Below are 19,186 nucleotides of genomic sequence, written 5' to 3'. Positions count from 1 at the left end.
AAATATTTAAATACTTACAAAACTGATTTATTTTTAGCGGTTAATAAAATGCTAATTCATAAAATAAAAATATGAAATTTTTAATTTCATAAGAGTTTGGCAATTATCTATAAATAAATGAGATTATTTTCATTAAAACTTAGCACACTAACGTTATCTGAAAATCTATTGCTGTGTTTTCTATTTTTAGTAATCTATCATCAACCAGAACCCGCTCTTGCGTAAAAATGACGTCAGTAACAAAGTGCGACACTAGTGTTAAATATATTTTTAGAACAGCCCAACAGAGCTATAAAGCTGACTATCGATTTAGATTCGTCATTACTTGCTCTTCACACTAGTACAACAAAGGTATTGAAATAAAAATTTTGCTGGTCAACGAAGGTGTCAAACCAACAAAATATGCCGAGTGAAATGTCATTGATGCGAAAAAAGTTGGTTGTTGTTGGGGATGGAAGTTGTGGGAAAACTTGTCTTCTTATGGTATTTTCAAGAGACAAGTTCCCAACATTTTATGTTCCAACTGTATTTGAGACGTATGTTGCTGATATTGAAGTCAAAGGAAAACAGGTAAAACACATATTTTTCGTGTTTAATAGTTCGCAATTTACCACATGTAATGAGTGCCTGTGAAAAGTAAACTAAAACCTGAAAAACTTCACTTTTGAATTTTTAACCTGAAACTTTATTTTAATTTTCAGGTTGAACTGGCTCTGTGGGATACTGCAGGACAAGAAGATTACGATCGACTTCGACCATTTTCTTATCCAAATACGGACGTGGTGCTGGCTTGCTTTTCCATTGACTCGCCCGATTCCTTAGAAAATATTTATGAAAAATGGATGCCAGAAGTGCGACATTTTTGCCCCAGAGTTCCAGTAATTCTGGTTGGAACGAAGAAGGATTTAAGGTTAGAATTTTTTTGAAATTAAATATTTCGACAATGTTTCTTTCTTTGTCTAATTTTTGTATTATTTTTTATTATTATATTTTAATTCTTAATTTCTCCTACTTCGCTTCTGATATTCACTGCAGATTTGACGAAGCCACTCGCAAAGAATTGGCATGCAAACAAGAAAAACCAGTGAGTTTTGAACAAGGACAAGCTACAGCGACATCTATCGGCGCCATTGCCTATATGGAATGCTCAGCTTTGCATAACGATGGTGTAAGACAGATCTTTGATTTTGCCGCCCATCACATAACTAAGAAGAAAAAATCAAATTCTGCAGGATGTTGTATAATTTGAAAACAAGGCAGGTATTCAACTTTGTGTTATAAAACCGAAGAAATTAAATTTTGGCCCGCTCCCTTGAGGGAGACAGAAAGATGTGACAAGATGACCATGCATGGAGTGTTGTGTTTTCATCAGAAATCATTTACTTCAGTGTGATTGCTTTTAAGCTAACTAAATCCAAATTGGCTGTCGCAAAACTGCTCCGTTTTTTCTTTTCTTGTGTTGTTTTGTATATAATTACTTTTGTTGTTTATTTATGAAATTGCACAATAACATGTTTTTCACACATCGCTATTTGGCCCTGTAATAGGCCTACATGTCATTTTTACAAATTATATTTTTTTAGTTTTTTGCTCCAACAATTAAAAGTTATATGCTCTCAGTATCGGCTGTTGTTCATTTTGATTCTTTGTATTTTGTGTGCGTTCTTGAAATTTAAATTTATTTTTTGCTTGTTACTACTTTTCCGTATAACAGTAGTGGTTTTAGTCAACATCCAACACTGTATTGACAATATATTGCAAAAATTACTCCTCGTTATTTACTTTTTTTCGTATTACAAGAAATAAAAGTTTTTCCTGAATCCTTTTACATTTCCAAACGTCTAGCCGATATGTAGGTCACTGTTAACTCAGAAAATATGTAAGTTCGTTGAAGTCTGGGTTGTTATTTTGTAATTTCCTTGTTCTATCAGTAATAGAACAGCAGTAACAGAGCTTTAAGTCAGTAGTTCCCAATTCTTGTGGAATTAAATAAGAAAAGCAAAAAGTTTTCCTTACAATTGGTTTTTAAAACATAACATTCTCAGCAATATAACATCAAAGAGAATGCCACATTTTTAAAACATATTTTTCTTACAAGTTAAAATTAACAATGACTGATGCAATTTACAAGTTGTCGTTAAAATGCACATAAAATGAAAATTGATTTTAAGGATTTAAACTGTAACTTATAATAAATTACGAAATAAGTAAGTTATAGCTACGAAAGATATATTTAGATATCTAAAAATTTACGATTTGAAAAAAAAATATAAATAACAAAAAACGTCTATTCGCTTGGCTGATTTTAAAAACGAATTTTTGTGCAGAATACAAGTACAGGGCTTGCACCATTGTGTGAAACAGTGTGTGCGATTGTTTGGTGCCTTTCACAATAACTATCATATTTCATTTATTGTTTAACAAAGCAATAAAGACAACTGCTTAAATTTTTAGAAACCCAAACGCTTGAAAACGAACCGCCAGTTTCGTTACTATTTTTAGCAACAGTAGGCGACTATTGACTACTCGACAGCGCCACATGTGGCCAGTTTATTTATAGAACAAAGGCCAAGGCGGCTATATATTTGACGATTGGCTGAATGGCTCATCACTCGCTATTGTCACCGGTAGAAGAACGTTCCTCAAGTTGCGTTATTGCTGATCAACTACAGAAGTTTAACTGAAGTTATGGCAAAAGAAATTCCGAAGACAAGAAAAAAATTGGTTGTTGTTGGAGACGGAAGTTGCGGCAAAACCTGTCTTCTAGTTGTTTTTTCCACTGGTAACTTCCCGAAAGTTTGCGTTCCAACTGTATTTGAGACGTACGTTGCTGACATCGAAGTTAATAGCATTCAGGTAACAACAACTTAAGTGTTATAATGCTCATAACAATCAGCACGTGATCTAACGTTGCCGTTTATTTCGCCTGAAAATATCGCAAAAATGCTTGATTTAATTTTCGCACTTGCGTATTTACTAAGATATTTGTCAGGTGGAGCTTGCGTTGTGGGACACCGCAGGCCAAGAAGTCTTCGACAGACTTCGTCCACTTTCTTACCCTGATGCCGATGTCTTGCTGGCCTGCTTCTCCATTGACTCGCCTGACTCGTTGCAAAACATCCGTGAGAAATGGATTCCAGAATTACAGCATTTTTGTCCAAAAGTTCCTGTCATTCTTGTAGGAACAAAAAAAGATCTGAGGTACGTTCTTTTGCTGTATAGATTGGTGGATTATAGTGTCCATAAATACAACAAGCTGTATAAAAGCTCTAAATATTTTGTCCATGATTCCAGTATATTTATAAACGTAAAATATATTTATAAAATAAAAAGCTGCACTGTAGCTTTGTTAATAATAGGGTCTAACCAAAAACCTTTAAAAAATCATTTTCCTTAAACATTTTTTATTAAGGTTTGACGAAACAGTATTTCAAAAACTGCCAAACCAAAACCAAAAACCAGTAAGTTTTGAACATGGTCAAGCTATGGCGACATCCACTGGTGCAGTTACATACATGGAATGTTCCGCTTTGAACAATGAGGGCGTCACAGAGATTTTTGAATTTGCCGCCAAACTCGTAACAACAAAAAAGAAACGAAGACCTCGACCTCCCTTATGCTGTTTAGTGTGAATAACTTTCAAGCGGGCCTCGAGTTTATAATGAGGGTTCACTAACAAATTCCAATCCGGATTTATTTGACGGAAACTACGGTGATGAGAGAAGTTTGAAACCTTTCAAATCGGTTGCATCGATCATAAATTTTGCAAGTTTAGGGTCTGGTCATGTCATGTGCTTGTAGAGCTTATATCAACATACTATTGTTGGTAGCAGCAGCAACAATGCATTAACATTTGTCTTTGGTGTGCTCTTCTTCTTTTTGTACTTTGAGTTAAGTATTTTATAAAATTCTAATCTGTTTAAACGTTTATTGCATGCATGGAGTTTCGTACCGCTGTTATTTTTTATTCAACAATTCAACGAATGATATTGCTAATACTTTTTACTGTTTTATATGTAAAATTAAAAATGAATAAAATTACACAGCTATAACGCGCAAGTTGTGTTTAGTGATTTACTGCTGAGGTGTTATACTATTAAATTTTTCATTCACAAACAGAAAAAGTTTGTTCTTTTGGAGGCAGTTCTCCTAAACTTTCGCTAGTTCTGGCCAGCTGTTATACAACATAGCTGCAATTCCCATAACAATTGTAGAAGTAGGCTATTCATAAGATGCTGTTGAACTAACATGTTGTTTCGTATACCTTCACTGACATAAGGATGATCATATAATAAAATACGCAAAACGTCTAATAGTGAGTAAGCACCTTTATTTTTTCTACTTCGAATCGATCCCGGCAAGATGGAATGTGCGAGACGAATTGAATATAATGAAATGCCAAAATGCAGAACAGGTTTCCAAACTAGGCCAAAACCAGTTGACTTCTTTGTTCAGATTTGGTTTTAATTGTTTAATTAATGAAGTTAGCATATAATAAATGGAGTATGTGACTCGAGAGTCGAGATTGTCAATCTCACCAGTCACCATGAACAGTAAATTTCAACACCCCAGTTTCGCACCAGCATTTTATTGAGTGCTGTGTAGCTCTATGGTAAGCATGGTGCAAATATGCATCGGATCCGTCACTATTTCGAGGCATTGATACTAGATATAGGCTAGTGCAGTACAGTTTTAATCACATTTCTGATATTTTTGTGCAAGCAAGATGTACAAGTTGCGTGTTAGTCACGACGTCACATAGGATGCACAGAGTGTCGTGTTCAACTTCGTGTCGTTATATTTAGATATCGCATTCATTTGTGGAAATTTAATTATACTTTGTGCTGTATTCTGAGTGCACTGTACAGAGCCCACATTTACCTGCTCTAGACCTACCAGGGTGTAAGTCTATCGTCAACATGTGGTTAATTACGTGCTGATTACGTGGACCTACTGTGATACCGGACGTTATAGTAAACTGATTCCAGGTTAGAATAGTTGGGTATTAGAACATAAAGGATTTTTAGCTCCTTGGTTAGAGGCCAATCGTCTTCCGTGCCTGTATTTAGTCTCCTGCTTCTGCATAGTAATATGAATACAGACCTAACAGAAATATCAGAAGCATTTCTGCTGTGATTGTTTTAATTGCTAGAGTAGTTAAAGCAGGGCTATTTCAAACCCACTGTTGTTATGCCATATGTTGTTTCTGGACTGCACGTATAAATGAGAAGAGTTACAGCCAAAACTGTCAGAGGAAACAGTTTAGTTGAAGTAGTTTGGCGATCTGCACGGTTTAGCATTAGTCAGCTTCTTTCCGAGCAGGTTGCAAACCTGTAATGTAAACAAACGTGGTCTTTTCACACCCGTCTTACCTTTGGTGAGTTGAGTTGTTTACAGTTTAGTCGTTGAAGTAGCTTTTAAACTAAAACAACCAAGGTATGAGAAATAGATCTGTTTAAGCTGATTCTTATGATATAGGACTTAAAAACAGCACCGATAGGTATAAATCATAACTTAACATAGACCTATACGACAAACCATGTACAATATACAGTATAGCTTACATCAGATAAAATGTTAGCTTATGGTTAAACTTTGATATGCGAGTAACTAACAAGTCGTAACTTATGCTTTTGTAATGACATGAGAAATTTACGTCCTCAAATAGCAGGTAAACGTCGGCCACCGATAAATGACGTCATTTTTACGCAAACGGAAAATAAAGATGGACAGGAAAGAGCGAGATGTACAAACCATGGCTGAAAAGATGGCATTGACAGCAAAAAAGTTGGTCCTTGTTGGCGACGCGGGTTGTGGCAAGAGTTGTCTTCTTGCGACGTTTATGGAGGAAACGTTTCAGGAGACGTATATTCCAACGGCATTCGATACTTACAAATTAACTATTCAGGCAAAGGCAATATCGGTAAAGTACTAACTCTATTTGGTTTGATTATGTTATACAATTTTGTATGCGTATATACAAACATTATTATTGTACTTTTTATGATGAAGTTTTTAATTAGTAAAACATATTTAGACAGAGCTTTTGCTGTGGGACACTGCAGGGAACGAGCAATATGATCGACTGCGACCGTTCTCTTATCCTCAAACTGACGTATTACTTCTATGTTTTTCCATTGGTTCACCAGAAACGCTGGGGACCATTGAAGAGAAATGGATGCCAGAAGTGCGACATTTTTGTCCGAGAGTTCCAGTTATTTTGGTTGGAATGAAAAAAGATTTAAGGTGATTTGGTCTCAGCTACAAGTTGGACACGTAAACACGTAATGTTTGAGCGCTAGTGTAAGATTTACAGACAAATATTATTATGTTACGTGTTTCTTTTTAAATAATCTTTCCAATACACAAGCAGGTGACTTTTTGTTATGGTCTTCAGGCTTGACAAAGTGATCACGAATAAACTTTCCAGCCTAAACCATGTGACCTTCGAACGAGGTCAAGCTTTGGCGACATCGGTCGGTGCCGTGTCTTACAAAGAATGTTCCGCTTTACAGAACGATGGCGTAAGAGATGTATTTGAGTTTGCCGCATCTTTCGTTGACGATGCGAAGTTAGCGAAAAAGGAAAAGACTTTAAAATGCTGCCTTCCATGGTAAACCTCCGCTGTGGGACATGACCGAAAAAACTTTCGCCCGTAATTCTGCTGTTTTTCAGAGATTTTCCAAGTGTTTATGGTAAGGTTATGAAGCGTGTTTGATAAAGTTTCGCTCATCTAGAGTCGTTTCATGTCTACAAGATGAAAATGTGAACCTTGCTGATTGCGATGTGATTGCTTACACCTTGTTTTTGTTTCACTGTAAGTATTATAACAGTTTTTGTTAATGCAGAGTTTGATATACTTTCAAACTTGTTTACTGGTACCTTCTTCCTTATAGTGTATATTTATTACGTTGTTATTTCATCGGTTTCGATCGCGTCTTAGTGAAGCTGCATCCAGAGATAATAAATAAATCACTGTTTGATATTTTGATAAAAAAGACTTTGAAGTGAAACTATAATTCAATTATATCTCCATGGTGACTATTAATGTATAGTTATTATGGTACAATATACCAAGTGATAAATAATTACGTCACAATAAAACATGTATTCATGACAGAAAACATGATATATCTATACATCTTCTCATGAGGTCAGTAATATAATTTAACAATTTTTTAAATTTGAACTTACAGTATGATAAGTCAGCAAAATCAGAACATCAGAAAAACTTTGTTGTTGCAAGTATAATTAATCCTTATTGTGGCTAAATATAACATTAGCCAACATATAAGTCTCCGTACAATCTACATTAATAACAAATTCTTCATATTCACTTTTCAATCCTCAGCTATGGTATATACAAAGTTTGAGTAATGGCCAAAAGAGTATTCTCACTGATTTCTAAAGGATTCGACTGAAATGTATTTCAACAGAAGTATCCATTCTGTAACAACATTAGATCAAATGCCCTAAAATTTGTTCAAATATTTGATCTTTACTTCTTCGAATTGAAAAGTCAAAATTATGATGGTATGGTCACGTTACCAGAATACTTCAGGAAATATTTGCATACAAGCTAATCATTGACCGGTGAAGACCGACGTATCGACCAAGAACGAGGTTGTTAAAGTGTATCACTGACTTAGTCTGATCATGACTATATAAGTACAATTAAGCTATCCTTTAAAAGCCGAGTTGCTGGCAAACGTGGTAAAAAACGTGAATTGCGTATGGATAGCTCATAGAATCTAAGACCTATATCTTATATACAATGCTTCTGTCCAAACAAAACTTATGGAAAAAAACAAACAAGAAAAAAAAATAAACTTAAACTTAAAAAAAACATAAACCAACATAAAAAACTTTTGGTTGTTCGTTGTTAAAAATTACCTAACGCTTTTTGTTTTATCGGCTTATTTATGGTTAATATTGTGAACAGCTTTGTTAATGAGAAAGAAAAATAAGGAATTACTGCATTATCAAAGGCTTTAATACATCATAGAAAACTGCCAAACAGAATGCTAAATAAGTTATAGGCAGTGTTACCATTTCGTGCTTATTTCTAAGATTTGTGCTTATTTTCAAGTACAATGTCTTATAAAATACTAATGTGCTTACTTCTAAGAAAGGTGCTTATTTTTAAGTTGTGTGCTTAGTTTGTCTTAGCTTATTTCTAAGAATGTTTTTCATCAATTCGGTCACTTTGACCGAAGAGCGAAAAACTTTATTCATTCATCTTACCGAGGTCTTTGACCATTACGAAAACAATGCATTTTATCACGTAATAGCAATTGACTGATTGTTCTCTCCAAAAAGTACATTGTAGTCTACAGAAGTGCGGTAGCTTGTGCCTTGGCAGACAATGGAAGGCAGACAATAGCAGGGGTTTAGGCAGGGCTGAATTTATCAACAGGCATCATTGGCCAACAGCTCACCATTGTCAGCGACTTCGCACAAAACTTATTTGCCGTTTAGCTTAAAGTGCCAATGTGGAAATTTTTTAAAGTAGAACAGTTATTTTTACCTTACGTATACCAGCCAACAAAGTAAACTTTGACAGCTTAACAAAAACTTTGTGATTCCAAACTACTTCATGTATAGTTGATCAATATAACGCATCTTTTCAGGAAGTTGGTCAAGTTGTTTTCCAAAACTATGGAAAGTCCGTATAGGCATGCTGCGTTTCCAGGAAATTGGACTTATAACGATTTAAATAGCGTAGAAACCATAACATAATGCACCAAACTCCCCCAACAAAACATTTTAAAATTCTCAAGTTTGTTGTGCACCCTTGCTTTAATTCTACCATGGTGCACAGAGTTTATAGCCTCAGTAATATCTTAGAGATAAAGAAACATCTCGACCTTGGAGTTTACTTTCATAACGAAGTAACTCTTTACACAGGAATTAATGAGAAATTTTAAAGAATGAGTGAAAGCAAAACGTTGAACTGTGCTAGGATTGACTTTTCTATCACTCTGTCTTCCATTTATGGCATGAGACGTACTGACGGTTGAGTTCTCGGTTTGTTCTAACAGTTGCGGTGCGTCCGGAAGAACAAAATGGATGTGCAGATGTTATAGTCGTCGCAGGTTTACTTATCTGCGGAAGCAAAAATTGGAGTGGAGCAGATGGGATGGTATACGTTGCCGACAAGCGGGGAAAAGGTTTTTTTTGCGCCCATGCAAGCCTAGCAGGTTGGATGTCCACGAACATAGATATATTGTCTAATGGTATGGGACGCAGATATCTAATCACAGTACGCAATAAGACGTCGTTTATATATAGAGTTTGGTGTCACAATACACAGTGTGGATTTGGTGGCTGACTGAGGTCTTTTTTAAGATAGATCTACGTGTCAAATTGCCACACTTTTGGCTTAATTCTGTTCAGCTCCTGCGTATGTCATTATTGTTGGAAGACCAGTGTCTTTTTCTGTATCCGCCCAAGGAAGAGAAGCGTTCCAAATCTTCCATTTAAAAATCATTTCCTCATAAACAGTTTTATTTTCATTATCTGCATGATACGTGAACGGAAGATCCCTTCCGTTTCTTGTCACATGCTTAATGCTTGGATGACCTGATTTTTCCCGTAATATACCTGTGAAAAAAAGTAATTTTGTTAAATTTAAGAAAATAAGTAAAAAGAATTTGGCATTGCCTATATTGAATAACTAAAATACCAGGCAAGTTGCGTATATAAGCTAATAAAAATTAGAGGTAATTTTATTTGACAGGGCGTAGAATAACTCTACATGTTTGATATAAAGTAAGCAAAATGAGAAAGAAACACGTGTAAAAAATAGAAATTGGGCGTACTTGCGATGCAATGCATCAAGTATAAGCCGAATCAAAAACAAATATATTGAAAGAAAATGTTGATTAGTTCATGTGCGGCAAATCAAGATTCTATTATTATACCATATCAGATGGCAATATACCTCATTTTTACAATTAAGTAACCAAGACATCTAAATTTCCCAAAATCAGATAAAAATATTTTGCAGAGGTTTTGTATATGCAAGTTTCAATCCAATCGATGTGGGAAACAATCGTTATTTTTCAAATACTTCGGTTAATAGCACAAGACAATCATAACTTACTTGCTTATAATTAAGCCTGAAATAATTCGTGTTGTGATGTATAGGCTACTCTTTGTTATTCTGATGACAACTATATGGATTTTAGCTGAAGCCTTATTGCAGCTCATTACAGATTTTTGAATAAAAAAAAAGGAAACGTTGCTTCATTGTACATTTTCAACCAATCACATACCAGTTATATACACGTCTTCAAGGTGGAAATCCCCCTTATGAGTGACTTCAGACATGCAATATAAGTCGCGCATGAGCGGAAGGGGCAAGATGTACATTCGCCCCTGGCAGAATCGAGGATAAAACTTGCCGGAATAGACCTGAGTACGTATATACCTAAAGAATGAATAAAAATCATCGTTAGTTGAAAGATGCGGACAGGGTTACCTCGATCACTGGACAAAGTGAATTTTGTAACTGCCATATGAAAGGAAGTGTTTTCCGGCAAACATTGGTCGCATCGATTCCCCAAAATCTTACTCTTGATGCATACAACAAGTGATAAAGTTTACGGTTACTCACAGCTTGCAGACGTAATGAGGATTTCACCAAAGCGAAGACATCAGACTCGCAATTTCGAGCTTGCCCATAATTGTGCAACTATGAACCGTGTGTGATGCGATGTTATAGTTGTAAGCTTACTTCTCTTCCGGTCAAATAGTTAATAAACTTTTTTCAAAGCTCTTAGCAGTAAATTATCGATAGTATGATACAGCTTATAGATATACCATTTGCTTTGAGTCCATCTAATAGGTTTTCCCGTTGGGTTGAAACGCAATCCGCAGAACAAGTCGAAAGGTTCAATTAAGGTCTCCCGATACCAAGTATTGATGTCTAAAACATTCATGACGCAATCATCATCCGTGACTGTGACAAGGTTTGCTCTCACGCCGGTTTTCAAAATCCACCCAAACCCGGCCAACATCTGGGTCAAAACATATACTGTACGATAGGTTTAAGCAAAAGAGGTTTTTCTTAAGCTTTTAAGATAAAAAAAAGACTTTGAATAATACCTAGCTCTCTCTCTATATATATATACTATAAATAAAAGCATAAAGTGATCACCTTTAGCGGTAACGCTCTGTATGTGTCTGTTACGTTGCATTGAAGTAAATCACCAAATCTTTCGTTTTCCGCCTTCAAGGAGCTTTGCTTTTCGCTGGAATTAGTTGTTCCGACCAAAAAAATTGTAGCAAAAGTCATCCCACGAATAGATTTTATGAACGCCCAGGTGTTTCTGATAAGTTTTCTGCCTAAAAAGTGCTGAGGATCAGACTTTACCAAGAAGATCATGTCGATAGTTTGGTTGTTGAGATGTCTCGATGGGATTAGAAGGTTGTCAAATCCACAATTTGCTTGTGGTTGTGGTACGGTTAAGTACTTCTGAAAACTAGTCGGAAGGCTCCGAAACTTGTTTTCTGTATCTTCACCATCGTACAATACAGTTTTCGTCAAATCAATTGGAAGCGTACATTCAATACCATCAGGCCCAGATTGTTCGACATTCTTTGAATCGCTGGACAGTTCAAATTTTCTTACCCAACTGAAACCAGTTAAATTGTTGAAAACGTGGCTGCTATTGTGGGTTTCTAAGCTTTCTGCGGTTTCATTATGATATTTGGAAACTTGTTGAGAGGTGAGTTGGTCGTTTTGAATTGTTTCTTCTCGAATAAAATATGCCGTATCCTGTTTAAGCTCACGCAAGCCTTTTCTGAAATCGATGCCAATGAAGTCGACGAAACACCAAAAAACTAAGCAACACAAAACGAGCTTAATTTTTACCAAAAACGGAGGTTTGAGAACTTTTTCACACATCAAATTCATTTCATGTCTCTTTAGGAAGAGACAAATTTAGCAAACTTTTAAACTAGATTTCGATCGCAAGACCTTGCACTGAGTCTAAATTCAAACAATAACATACATAAAAAAATATTTCAAAGAATACAGCTTTCAAATATTTCAATGTTTTGTAGAAAATAATGACAAGAAACAAATAATGCAGGAAATAGCTACAATCTGCAATGAGCGACCTACAACCTACCTGCCACGGTTTTAGGTTTAGCGTGAAATATTACTTACATTGCATATCCATTTGCTTCGCAGCACCATAGAACTTATATGAAGCGTATTTGAACTTGTATTTAAACTAAAATATTGATAAAGTTAATAATGCCATATTTAAAGGGACACAATCGTTGTCATATTATAACTCAATATAACAACATACGTCATGAACACAAGGCACCACATTTTTAGTAAAAGCTGATTATTTTGTTAAAGCGAAGGCAATTCCAAGAACATTTGTCCTTAAATCGCAGATTAGTTGCCATGCAGTAAACCTACTGGTGCAAGGCCTTTTAAAAATATGTAGTGGTTAGGCAGCTTCGCCAGCACCTACTTTATTTAGTAGCAAACAGATGCTCATCTGTTAATAATAAAACCTATGAAATCTGTTTTGAAGCAACAGCACTGAAATCTGTATAACTACGAGTTATTCGAAGCGACCGCTCTACAACAGGACGTTTCTCTATTGCATTCATCGTAATCGACAGTTCACTCTACCTGTTCAATTTCGCATGTAGAACTTAGATGCAGCGTATATAGCAAACTAATAATGAAGTGAATTTGGTTGTAGCGTATTATGATAGCACACAGCTCATTTATTGATCTCGGTATGCAAAAGCAATAATGAATTCTTTGTTCACTTACGTTTCATTAAAACGTTAGTGAAGATACAATAACGCCGCTATACTTCACAAACTGTGTAGAAACATAAGCCTCAGATAAACCATTGTAGTGCCAATAGACAGTGGTGGTCAAAGTAACCACATAAGTTACTTAAGTAGAAGTAGTATTGCTACTCCCGAAAAAATCTACTCCACTACAAGTTAGAAGCATTGCTGTTCAAAACTGCTCGAGTGGTGAAAGCGCCAGTTACCAGGATTTTGCTAAAAGCAATACAATGCAGAGAAATACATCATTTTATGAAGATAAATAGTTTCAGACATGCATTTGTGCTTTGTCAGAGCACTGTTACGTGAAAATCAAGTTGTACACTGTATACAAACGCTTTGTGCAGATGTGACTGCGAATGAAAATTACTGCAAATTATCTTCGAACTAAAACACTAATTACTTTCTACTTCAGCATTTGGTAAATCTAGTTTGAATACTTTACTTTGGCCTCAAAACAACTTAAGGTGTAACTATATCAAATACATACGTGTGAAATTTTCGAATGCCTTAATCATATTCTTCTGTTAGATGAGATCGATGATTGTGTTTTCACAAACATTGTCATTATGGGACATACAAGGTTTTTCAATTCACTTTCCATTCGTAACTTTGTAGAAAATCGTTCCGTGACCCTGGGAATACAACTAGTAGAACAACAACAACGATATCGCAATAAATCAAATTAAAATCGCAAATAAAATTCAAAGCGTAATCTTGATGTATCTCGTGCGCCTTTTCAAAAACTTTGTCAGAAGCAAAAATGAATAATTGGCTGCTGATTTTTTTGATTCCTCACCTGTAGCTTACTTTGACTTGACTCACCTATTTTATTACACGTCTACATAGGCCTTCACCGGTTATGTTAGTTGTCAAATGTTTCTTACGAGTAAAAAGGAACCACAATTTTCAAAGCTTTGGCATAAATTTCGTAACCTAAATGAAGGTTGCAATACTTTAAAAATACTTTTTAAACTCTACCGTGGTACATTTTGTACTGGTGTTGGAATGTCTGTGATTTATTTTTCCTGCCTACCTACATTTGTCATCTTTGGACTGAAAACAGTTTTTGTCAGACTTGTCAAACTCGGTGATAATTCACTGATCGCTATGGAGCGAACCGTTTTCTGTTTTCGAGTCCTTGTTACAGAGCGTGTATTTTCTGATCGATTAGGTATATTTCCGTTTCCATTTCGTGATTTTCGCATAATCTCTTTGCCAAAGAAGCTGCAAAAATAACTCATTTATATGTTTCTTTTAAGCGGCTGTCATTCTGTCATTGACACGCGAATCGTGATATTTTGACGACGTGTCGTCTTGCACGCCATAGCTACATGTTCTCATATCTTTTAATTACGTTATGTGGTCTGCTATGGTCTAAAATTATACATAGTAGCCATAGCAACCTGCTGCGATAATAGTAGGTCTACTAAATTAGTTACATTTTAACATGAATGTTTTTCTATCGTCCTATTCGTACAGTTGCCTAAACTTATTTAGATGACTGTAACATTAGAAAAAAATGTCGCTTTTTTAGGTTTTAAAGTGGTGGAGGCATCCTCACATCCCGCTAGAAAACAATAAGTAATCTTGTTTAAATGAACATCATATATTATTTTCAAAGAAGTGAGCTACTATTGGACAACACTTTAAAAACCGGATATTTCAAAAATCGTTTTTCATTTCCATTATATTTTGCTCGTTTCTATGACAACATACAGGGTTGTGGCACTGCACTTACCACGCAATGAAGAAGAGTTAATTGCGTCACGTGCTACACTGCAAGGTTATGTTACGTACACCAGAGAGTCATAGACTTTATGTCGAGCTACGTGAACTTTTAATACTATTTGCGCTACAAAGCCTATGTGCACTGACCAGAGTAGGCTGCTAGACTAAGCTTTATGCGGGCTATACGTGCACTTCGAACGTGAGTATCTTTCGGGGCATATGAGAAGTTTGGTACAGTTTGTGACGTAATCATGCCAAAATCGCATTAAGAACACAGTTCATAGCGCACGTAGTGCACGTAAAAGCACGTTTTGTTCACTTGTAGCGCATTTAATGTTACCGGCCTTTTTCTAGTGCTGGTTCGAAGTGACCTGCAGTTAACTATAGGATTGTATTTCATAAAATGGTAAAAACTAGGCACGTCTACACAGCAGTACAGGCATCGGTAGAATGTCACTCGTTCGACAACGGACATGGCGTAATCACAATTATCATTGCTTCTGGCCGAAGGCAGAAAATAGAAAGGCACGTCAAACCAAACAGAAAACAACGTAACAATACAAGCCCACGTAATGTGCAAGGGTACGTTTGCTTTTGGTATAAGACCGTCACGATTCTTATCAAATTTGCTGACGTAAAACAGCATGTTTTGCTTGTTTGTCATTAAGAAGTTTCTTTTTTAAATAACCTTAATTGTCAAGAAAGCAAATACCTGCTTGCAATACATTCCAATGAAGTTCTTAAACAGCAGTTTTTAATACTTGGTTATAGGAGGGACGTTATACTTGTGAAAAGCATCACTGACACGTGCGCCTTCTGACGAGCTCAGTTTCGTTAGTCAGCCACTTGGGCAATATTTGACTTTAAGACAATTATGCACACTGATTACAAAACATAATTAAAGTTTTTAATATGTAAATTTCAAATCCTTACCATGATACCAATAAACGATGAAACAAAATCTGCCACCTCGCCGAAAGTTGAAAATATGAAATAACCTTTGCGACAGTTGTTGTGACGATGCTAAAAACCAAATCGGAAAATTTATTATGTGCCCTGTCCTGTCTGACATGTGGCAGTCGCGCGTCAATCATGTGACGGCAATTGTCAAACAAAAGACAATTATGACGACATCATTCAACAATGTAAACAAGTGTTTGCAAACATAGTAATCTCACTATTCAACCGGCAGTAAAACCCTCAAGAAAAAATTGCTGCAAAGACAATTGTTGCAAATTGCAATTGTTTTAAACAATTGTTGCAAAGAATAAACGGTTTTCGAAGCAGTTTTCTGAGCACCGAGTTATTACTGAGATAGAAAAATGTTTGTTAAATATTCTTATACACGAAGCGCTTGAAGTTGGAATTAAAATGTTAATTATACAGTACCGTATTAGTTATAAATAAAATAATTTTAAATACAGTAAAAATTAATGGTTGACGTGTAGGAAACAATTTCTATTAATCATGGAGGATTTTACCAGTAATTACAAACATGGGCATTGATGTTCTTGTGCAATTATCAGTTTTGTTAGACCAGCAAGCAAAGGAGGTAGCAACATCATTGTAAAATCGCTTCATGCACCAGCACTAATCAGAGGCAGTTTTGCAGATAACGTTGACGTTTTACGACTTTAAGTGACGGAAAAACGTTTATTACTGTATAGAGTCGTTTCTATCACGTGATGCGACGTAGAAATGCTTCAAATAAATTCACGAATGTCACCGTCAAACAAAGTTCTAGGCATTTGTCTTGACGAGGAAAGTCTTTTGATGAACCCTAAATTAGCTAACACTTAAATGAAATTTGTAAAGAAATGTCATGTTTTTACAAGAGAACATGTTATAACCATAATCGAGTTAATCAATTTAAATTTTCACCGAGTGTGATGTTATTTTCCTGCAGGTGGCTGCCCAGTGCCTAGGGGTACTCACCCACCATTGAAACAACAGTTGGGTCAAGTCTGTGAGATGGCAAAAAAAAGATGTGAGTTGATTCATATCTGAATATATGCCATTGAACATAAAGATCCGATAGACTTACGTTTTTTCGAATATACAATGCTTTAGCTATACGTTCCTTCCTTGTTTTTGTTATATAAAGAATGGGGTTTAAGCGATAACAGCCATGGAAAATCTGCCGCTAGGTGGCGCAAAACCGTTGTACAGACACGACAAAGCGTTTACATACCGGTGCCAAATATGGGCAAGGTCCAGAAAATCTAGGATAAAGAACTTGGTTGCTGTACGCCCGAACAACTTTGGAACGAATTATGTTGCGCCCAGTATTGCGCAACAATAGAGACAAAGCTTCGCTCTTTTGAAATAAAACTTAACTTGAGGGCAACAGTTACAAATCAGGCGCTTTTTGCCTTTGGAATCTCTGAGACTGAATTACACGTGTTTTGCGCAAACAGTGTTGAAACTATACACTACATGTATATATATATTGTACACAAACCGTTTTATTCTGGGAAAATGTTTTAAATCGGTTGACTGAGCGCTTGAGTTGTTCTCACAGCTTTTAAGTAAACAAGAGTAGACTGTTAGACTGTTTAGACTGTTTACTTCTTATTTCCCCATTTACGATTAACAAGGTCAAATATTCAAAACTTAAACCTTGTGTAGAGATGTTTGAACTGTTGTTGAATTGTATTGAAAAATCTGAAAGAAGAGAAGCGATTAAGCAAGATGAAAGATCACCATAACAAGTGGAATGTTTGCCTACCTTGCCCGGAAAGATTGCTAATTAAACTTTTCATTTTGTATGTATATTTTCTTGGTACCTATGTGTATGATGGTATTGTTGTTTTATGTTAATAAACAAAATAAATACCGGTGTCAAGAAAAACTTTTAAAAAGATTTGAATAATTTTATGAAAGTGCGGCAGTTGTCTGTTTGCTCGTTGTTGATGGTCCCAGGCCGTATGTCAACTGGAGCTTATTCTGTTACTGACTCCTTTCTAAATTGCGAGTTCTTCCCAGCAGCACCTTTTAAAGTTGGACTTACATTCACATGTTAGAACACAGGTTCTAATAGGACAAATGAAGTTGCTCAGAACAGTGTATTGTACATACACAACCGTTCGTGACGGCGTCATCCGTGGAATGCCTCAGAAGACCCTAAAAACTGCAAGGTTCGTGAGTCACACAACCTTCGGTTACAATGAACAATGAAAATCTAACAATGCAATAATAATAAAAAATCGTAACATTTCCATTCTTAATAAGAAATAAATATGATCTAGACTTGGTTGCATCTTTTGATGGCCTTCTTTCAATTAAATTAATTTTGTTTTCTTAAGAATTATTGGTTTTGTATAATCCGATTACATTTCCATTTTCAAAGACATCTGAAAAATTTCTCGTCCGCTCTCCTTATTTTGCTAAGGGCAAGTTAATTATTTTTAATTAAAACTCCCCTTCCGGTTGTTTTAACGTACGAACTTATTTTCACAGAGATTTCAAAGTAACCAAGGTCGGTCAGCTGTCAACAAGTTGTCAAGTTTGATGCAGTCATGGTTTTTTTGCTATCACTGATGACCCGAAACGGGCGACCTTTAGCTTTAACAAAGATAATCCTTTTCTTTTTGATTTCTCGGAAAGTCGCACAGTTCGTATTTATTTTTAAATCTTGTGAAATTCCGCCGCGCTCTAAACTTTGTTCGACCCCATGTTTAATAAAAGCTGATGTTATATTTATCGTGTTCACGAGGCCACAAACACGACAGACATTTCCCGCGAAATTGTTTTCTTATTTTGCCTAAATCGGGATATTTCAAACTTCGCATGTGGCGCTGTGCCCTTCCATTTATGAGATAATTAATCAAAAGATTGTTTTCAAAGTCATGACCTGAGATTAACTTTCATTTTTAATTGAAAATGGTAAATTTCAAAAAAATTGACGCACGATGGGGGAATATTCCAGTCTATTTTGTTACTTTGCTTTAAGTTTATTCTGATGCAAATATTTCGGAGACATGAACAAATATCGTGTCATACGGACAAATGTTTTTCACTTCAAACTTATTAGATACACGCTGACGTCAGCAAGACTAATAAGCGTTCTTGGTTCCCGCGAGGACGGTGTCACGTAGGAGATTCACCTTGATCCTAGAAAGTCGTATGCCGCCATAACGAACTACATATAGGTTTAAAAAATTATTTTTGTTTTTTTATGTTCAATTAATGACTGTATATAAATGCATGATTCGCAAAGCTGGTATATCGCTTCATTACAGTATATAGTGAAGAAAGTACAATTAAGCATTTAGTAAAATGTCTTCGCAGTTTAACTTTTTTCAACTTTCAACTTTGTTTTCAAGAAATAAATTGTCTTTTTTCATCAATTAGCATGTTAATATTTTTATGAAATATTTTTCTCTCATTATAATATCTTTGAATATCTTGAATATCTTTATGCATGTAATGGTTCAAAATATATTTAATTTCCACCAACGAACTCTTAATTAAATCATGTGCTCCATTCTTTGTTAAAATACGCGAAGCCACTTTCCTTATTAGTTCTAAAAAACTCACCACTTTCCTTGTCAAGACAAATGCCTAGAACTTTGTTTGACGGTGACATTCGTGAATTTATTTGAAACATTTTTACGTCGCATCACGT

At 35.5% G+C, this 19,186-nt stretch overlaps 4 protein-coding genes across 8 annotated transcripts; 3 read left to right on the top strand and 1 right to left on the bottom strand.

The window, feature by feature from the left end:
* Positions 1-354: 354 nt before the first annotated feature.
* Positions 355-1,820, top strand: LOC143459999 (ras-like GTP-binding protein rhoA). Its single transcript, XM_076957348.1, has 3 exons — positions 355-570; positions 702-910; positions 1,036-1,820. Exons 1-3 carry the CDS (start codon positions 403-405, stop codon positions 1,247-1,249), a joined length of 591 nt encoding a protein of 196 aa, XP_076813463.1. The 5' UTR covers positions 355-402; the 3' UTR covers positions 1,250-1,820.
* An 805-nt stretch (positions 1,821-2,625) lies between these two features.
* On the top strand, positions 2,626-4,054 carry LOC143459486 (rho-related GTP-binding protein RhoA-B-like). The gene is made up of 3 exons (XM_076956671.1): positions 2,626-2,856; positions 2,993-3,201; positions 3,413-4,054. The coding sequence occupies exons 1-3, from the start codon at positions 2,689-2,691 to the stop codon at positions 3,630-3,632; spliced, it is 597 nt and encodes a 198-aa protein (XP_076812786.1). The 5' UTR covers positions 2,626-2,688; the 3' UTR covers positions 3,633-4,054.
* Positions 4,055-4,814: 760 nt separating this feature from the next.
* Positions 4,815-7,254, top strand: LOC143460422 (rho-related GTP-binding protein RhoA-B-like). 5 transcript variants are annotated; one of them, XM_076957920.1, is made up of 4 exons: positions 4,815-5,377; positions 5,672-5,923; positions 6,038-6,246; positions 6,398-7,253. In XM_076957920.1, exons 2-4 carry the CDS (start codon positions 5,693-5,695, stop codon positions 6,615-6,617), a joined length of 660 nt encoding a protein of 219 aa, XP_076814035.1. In that variant the 5' UTR covers positions 4,815-5,377; positions 5,672-5,692; the 3' UTR covers positions 6,618-7,253. The 5 variants fall into 5 exon arrangements, with proteins under 5 accessions (XP_076814035.1, XP_076814034.1, XP_076814033.1 ...); XM_076957919.1 differs by having other exon boundaries at positions 4,815-5,436; positions 5,669-5,923; XM_076957918.1 differs by having other exon boundaries at positions 4,816-5,377; positions 5,669-5,923.
* Positions 7,255-8,862: 1,608 nt separating this feature from the next.
* LOC143460421 (beta-1,3-galactosyltransferase 5-like) lies at positions 8,863-13,900 on the bottom strand. Its single transcript, XM_076957916.1, has 4 exons — positions 11,162-13,900; positions 10,825-11,021; positions 10,278-10,432; positions 8,863-9,603 (listed from the first exon to the last, which is right to left on the bottom strand). The coding sequence occupies exons 1-4, from the start codon at positions 11,918-11,920 to the stop codon at positions 9,383-9,385; spliced, it is 1,332 nt and encodes a 443-aa protein (XP_076814031.1). The 5' UTR covers positions 11,921-13,900; the 3' UTR covers positions 8,863-9,382.
* Between the last annotated feature and the right edge of the window lie 5,286 nt (positions 13,901-19,186).

This window comes from Clavelina lepadiformis, chromosome 5 (genome assembly GCF_947623445.1).
Source record: "Clavelina lepadiformis chromosome 5, kaClaLepa1.1, whole genome shotgun sequence".
NCBI lineage: Eukaryota > Metazoa > Chordata > Ascidiacea > Aplousobranchia > Clavelinidae > Clavelina > Clavelina lepadiformis.
Note: the sequence above shows the minus strand (reverse complement) of the source record. Positions and strands in the feature narration are given on the sequence as shown.

Excerpts from the sequence above, each read along its gene's own strand:
- LOC143459999 (XM_076957348.1), top strand. The coding sequence starts at position 403 with ATGCCGAGTGAAATGTCATTGATGCGAAAAAAGTTGGTTGTTGTTGGG. Across the intron at positions 571-701 it reads TTGAAGTCAAAGGAAAACAG|GTTGAACTGGCTCTGTGGGA; the intron begins GTAAAACACATA and ends TTTAATTTTCAG. Across the intron at positions 911-1,035 it reads GGAACGAAGAAGGATTTAAG|ATTTGACGAAGCCACTCGCA; the intron begins GTTAGAATTTTT and ends TATTCACTGCAG.
- LOC143459486 (XM_076956671.1), top strand. The coding sequence starts at position 2,689 with ATGGCAAAAGAAATTCCGAAGACAAGAAAAAAATTGGTTGTTGTTGGA. Across the intron at positions 2,857-2,992 it reads TCGAAGTTAATAGCATTCAG|GTGGAGCTTGCGTTGTGGGA; the intron begins GTAACAACAACT and ends GATATTTGTCAG. Across the intron at positions 3,202-3,412 it reads GGAACAAAAAAAGATCTGAG|GTTTGACGAAACAGTATTTC; the intron begins GTACGTTCTTTT and ends TTTTTTATTAAG.
- LOC143460422 (XM_076957921.1), top strand. The coding sequence starts at position 5,693 with ATGACGTCATTTTTACGCAAACGGAAAATAAAGATGGACAGGAAAGAG. Across the intron at positions 5,924-6,037 it reads TTCAGGCAAAGGCAATATCG|ACAGAGCTTTTGCTGTGGGA; the intron begins GTAAAGTACTAA and ends AAACATATTTAG. Across the intron at positions 6,247-6,397 it reads GGAATGAAAAAAGATTTAAG|GCTTGACAAAGTGATCACGA; the intron begins GTGATTTGGTCT and ends TATGGTCTTCAG.
- LOC143460421 (XM_076957916.1), bottom strand. The coding sequence starts at position 11,920 with ATGAATTTGATGTGTGAAAAAGTTCTCAAACCTCCGTTTTTGGTAAAA. Across the intron at positions 11,022-11,161 it reads ACAGAGCGTTACCGCTAAAG|ATGTTGGCCGGGTTTGGGTG; the intron begins GTGATCACTTTA and ends GTTTTGACCCAG. Across the intron at positions 10,433-10,824 it reads AGATGGACTCAAAGCAAATG|GTATATACGTACTCAGGTCT; the intron begins GTATATCTATAA and ends TTCATTCTTTAG.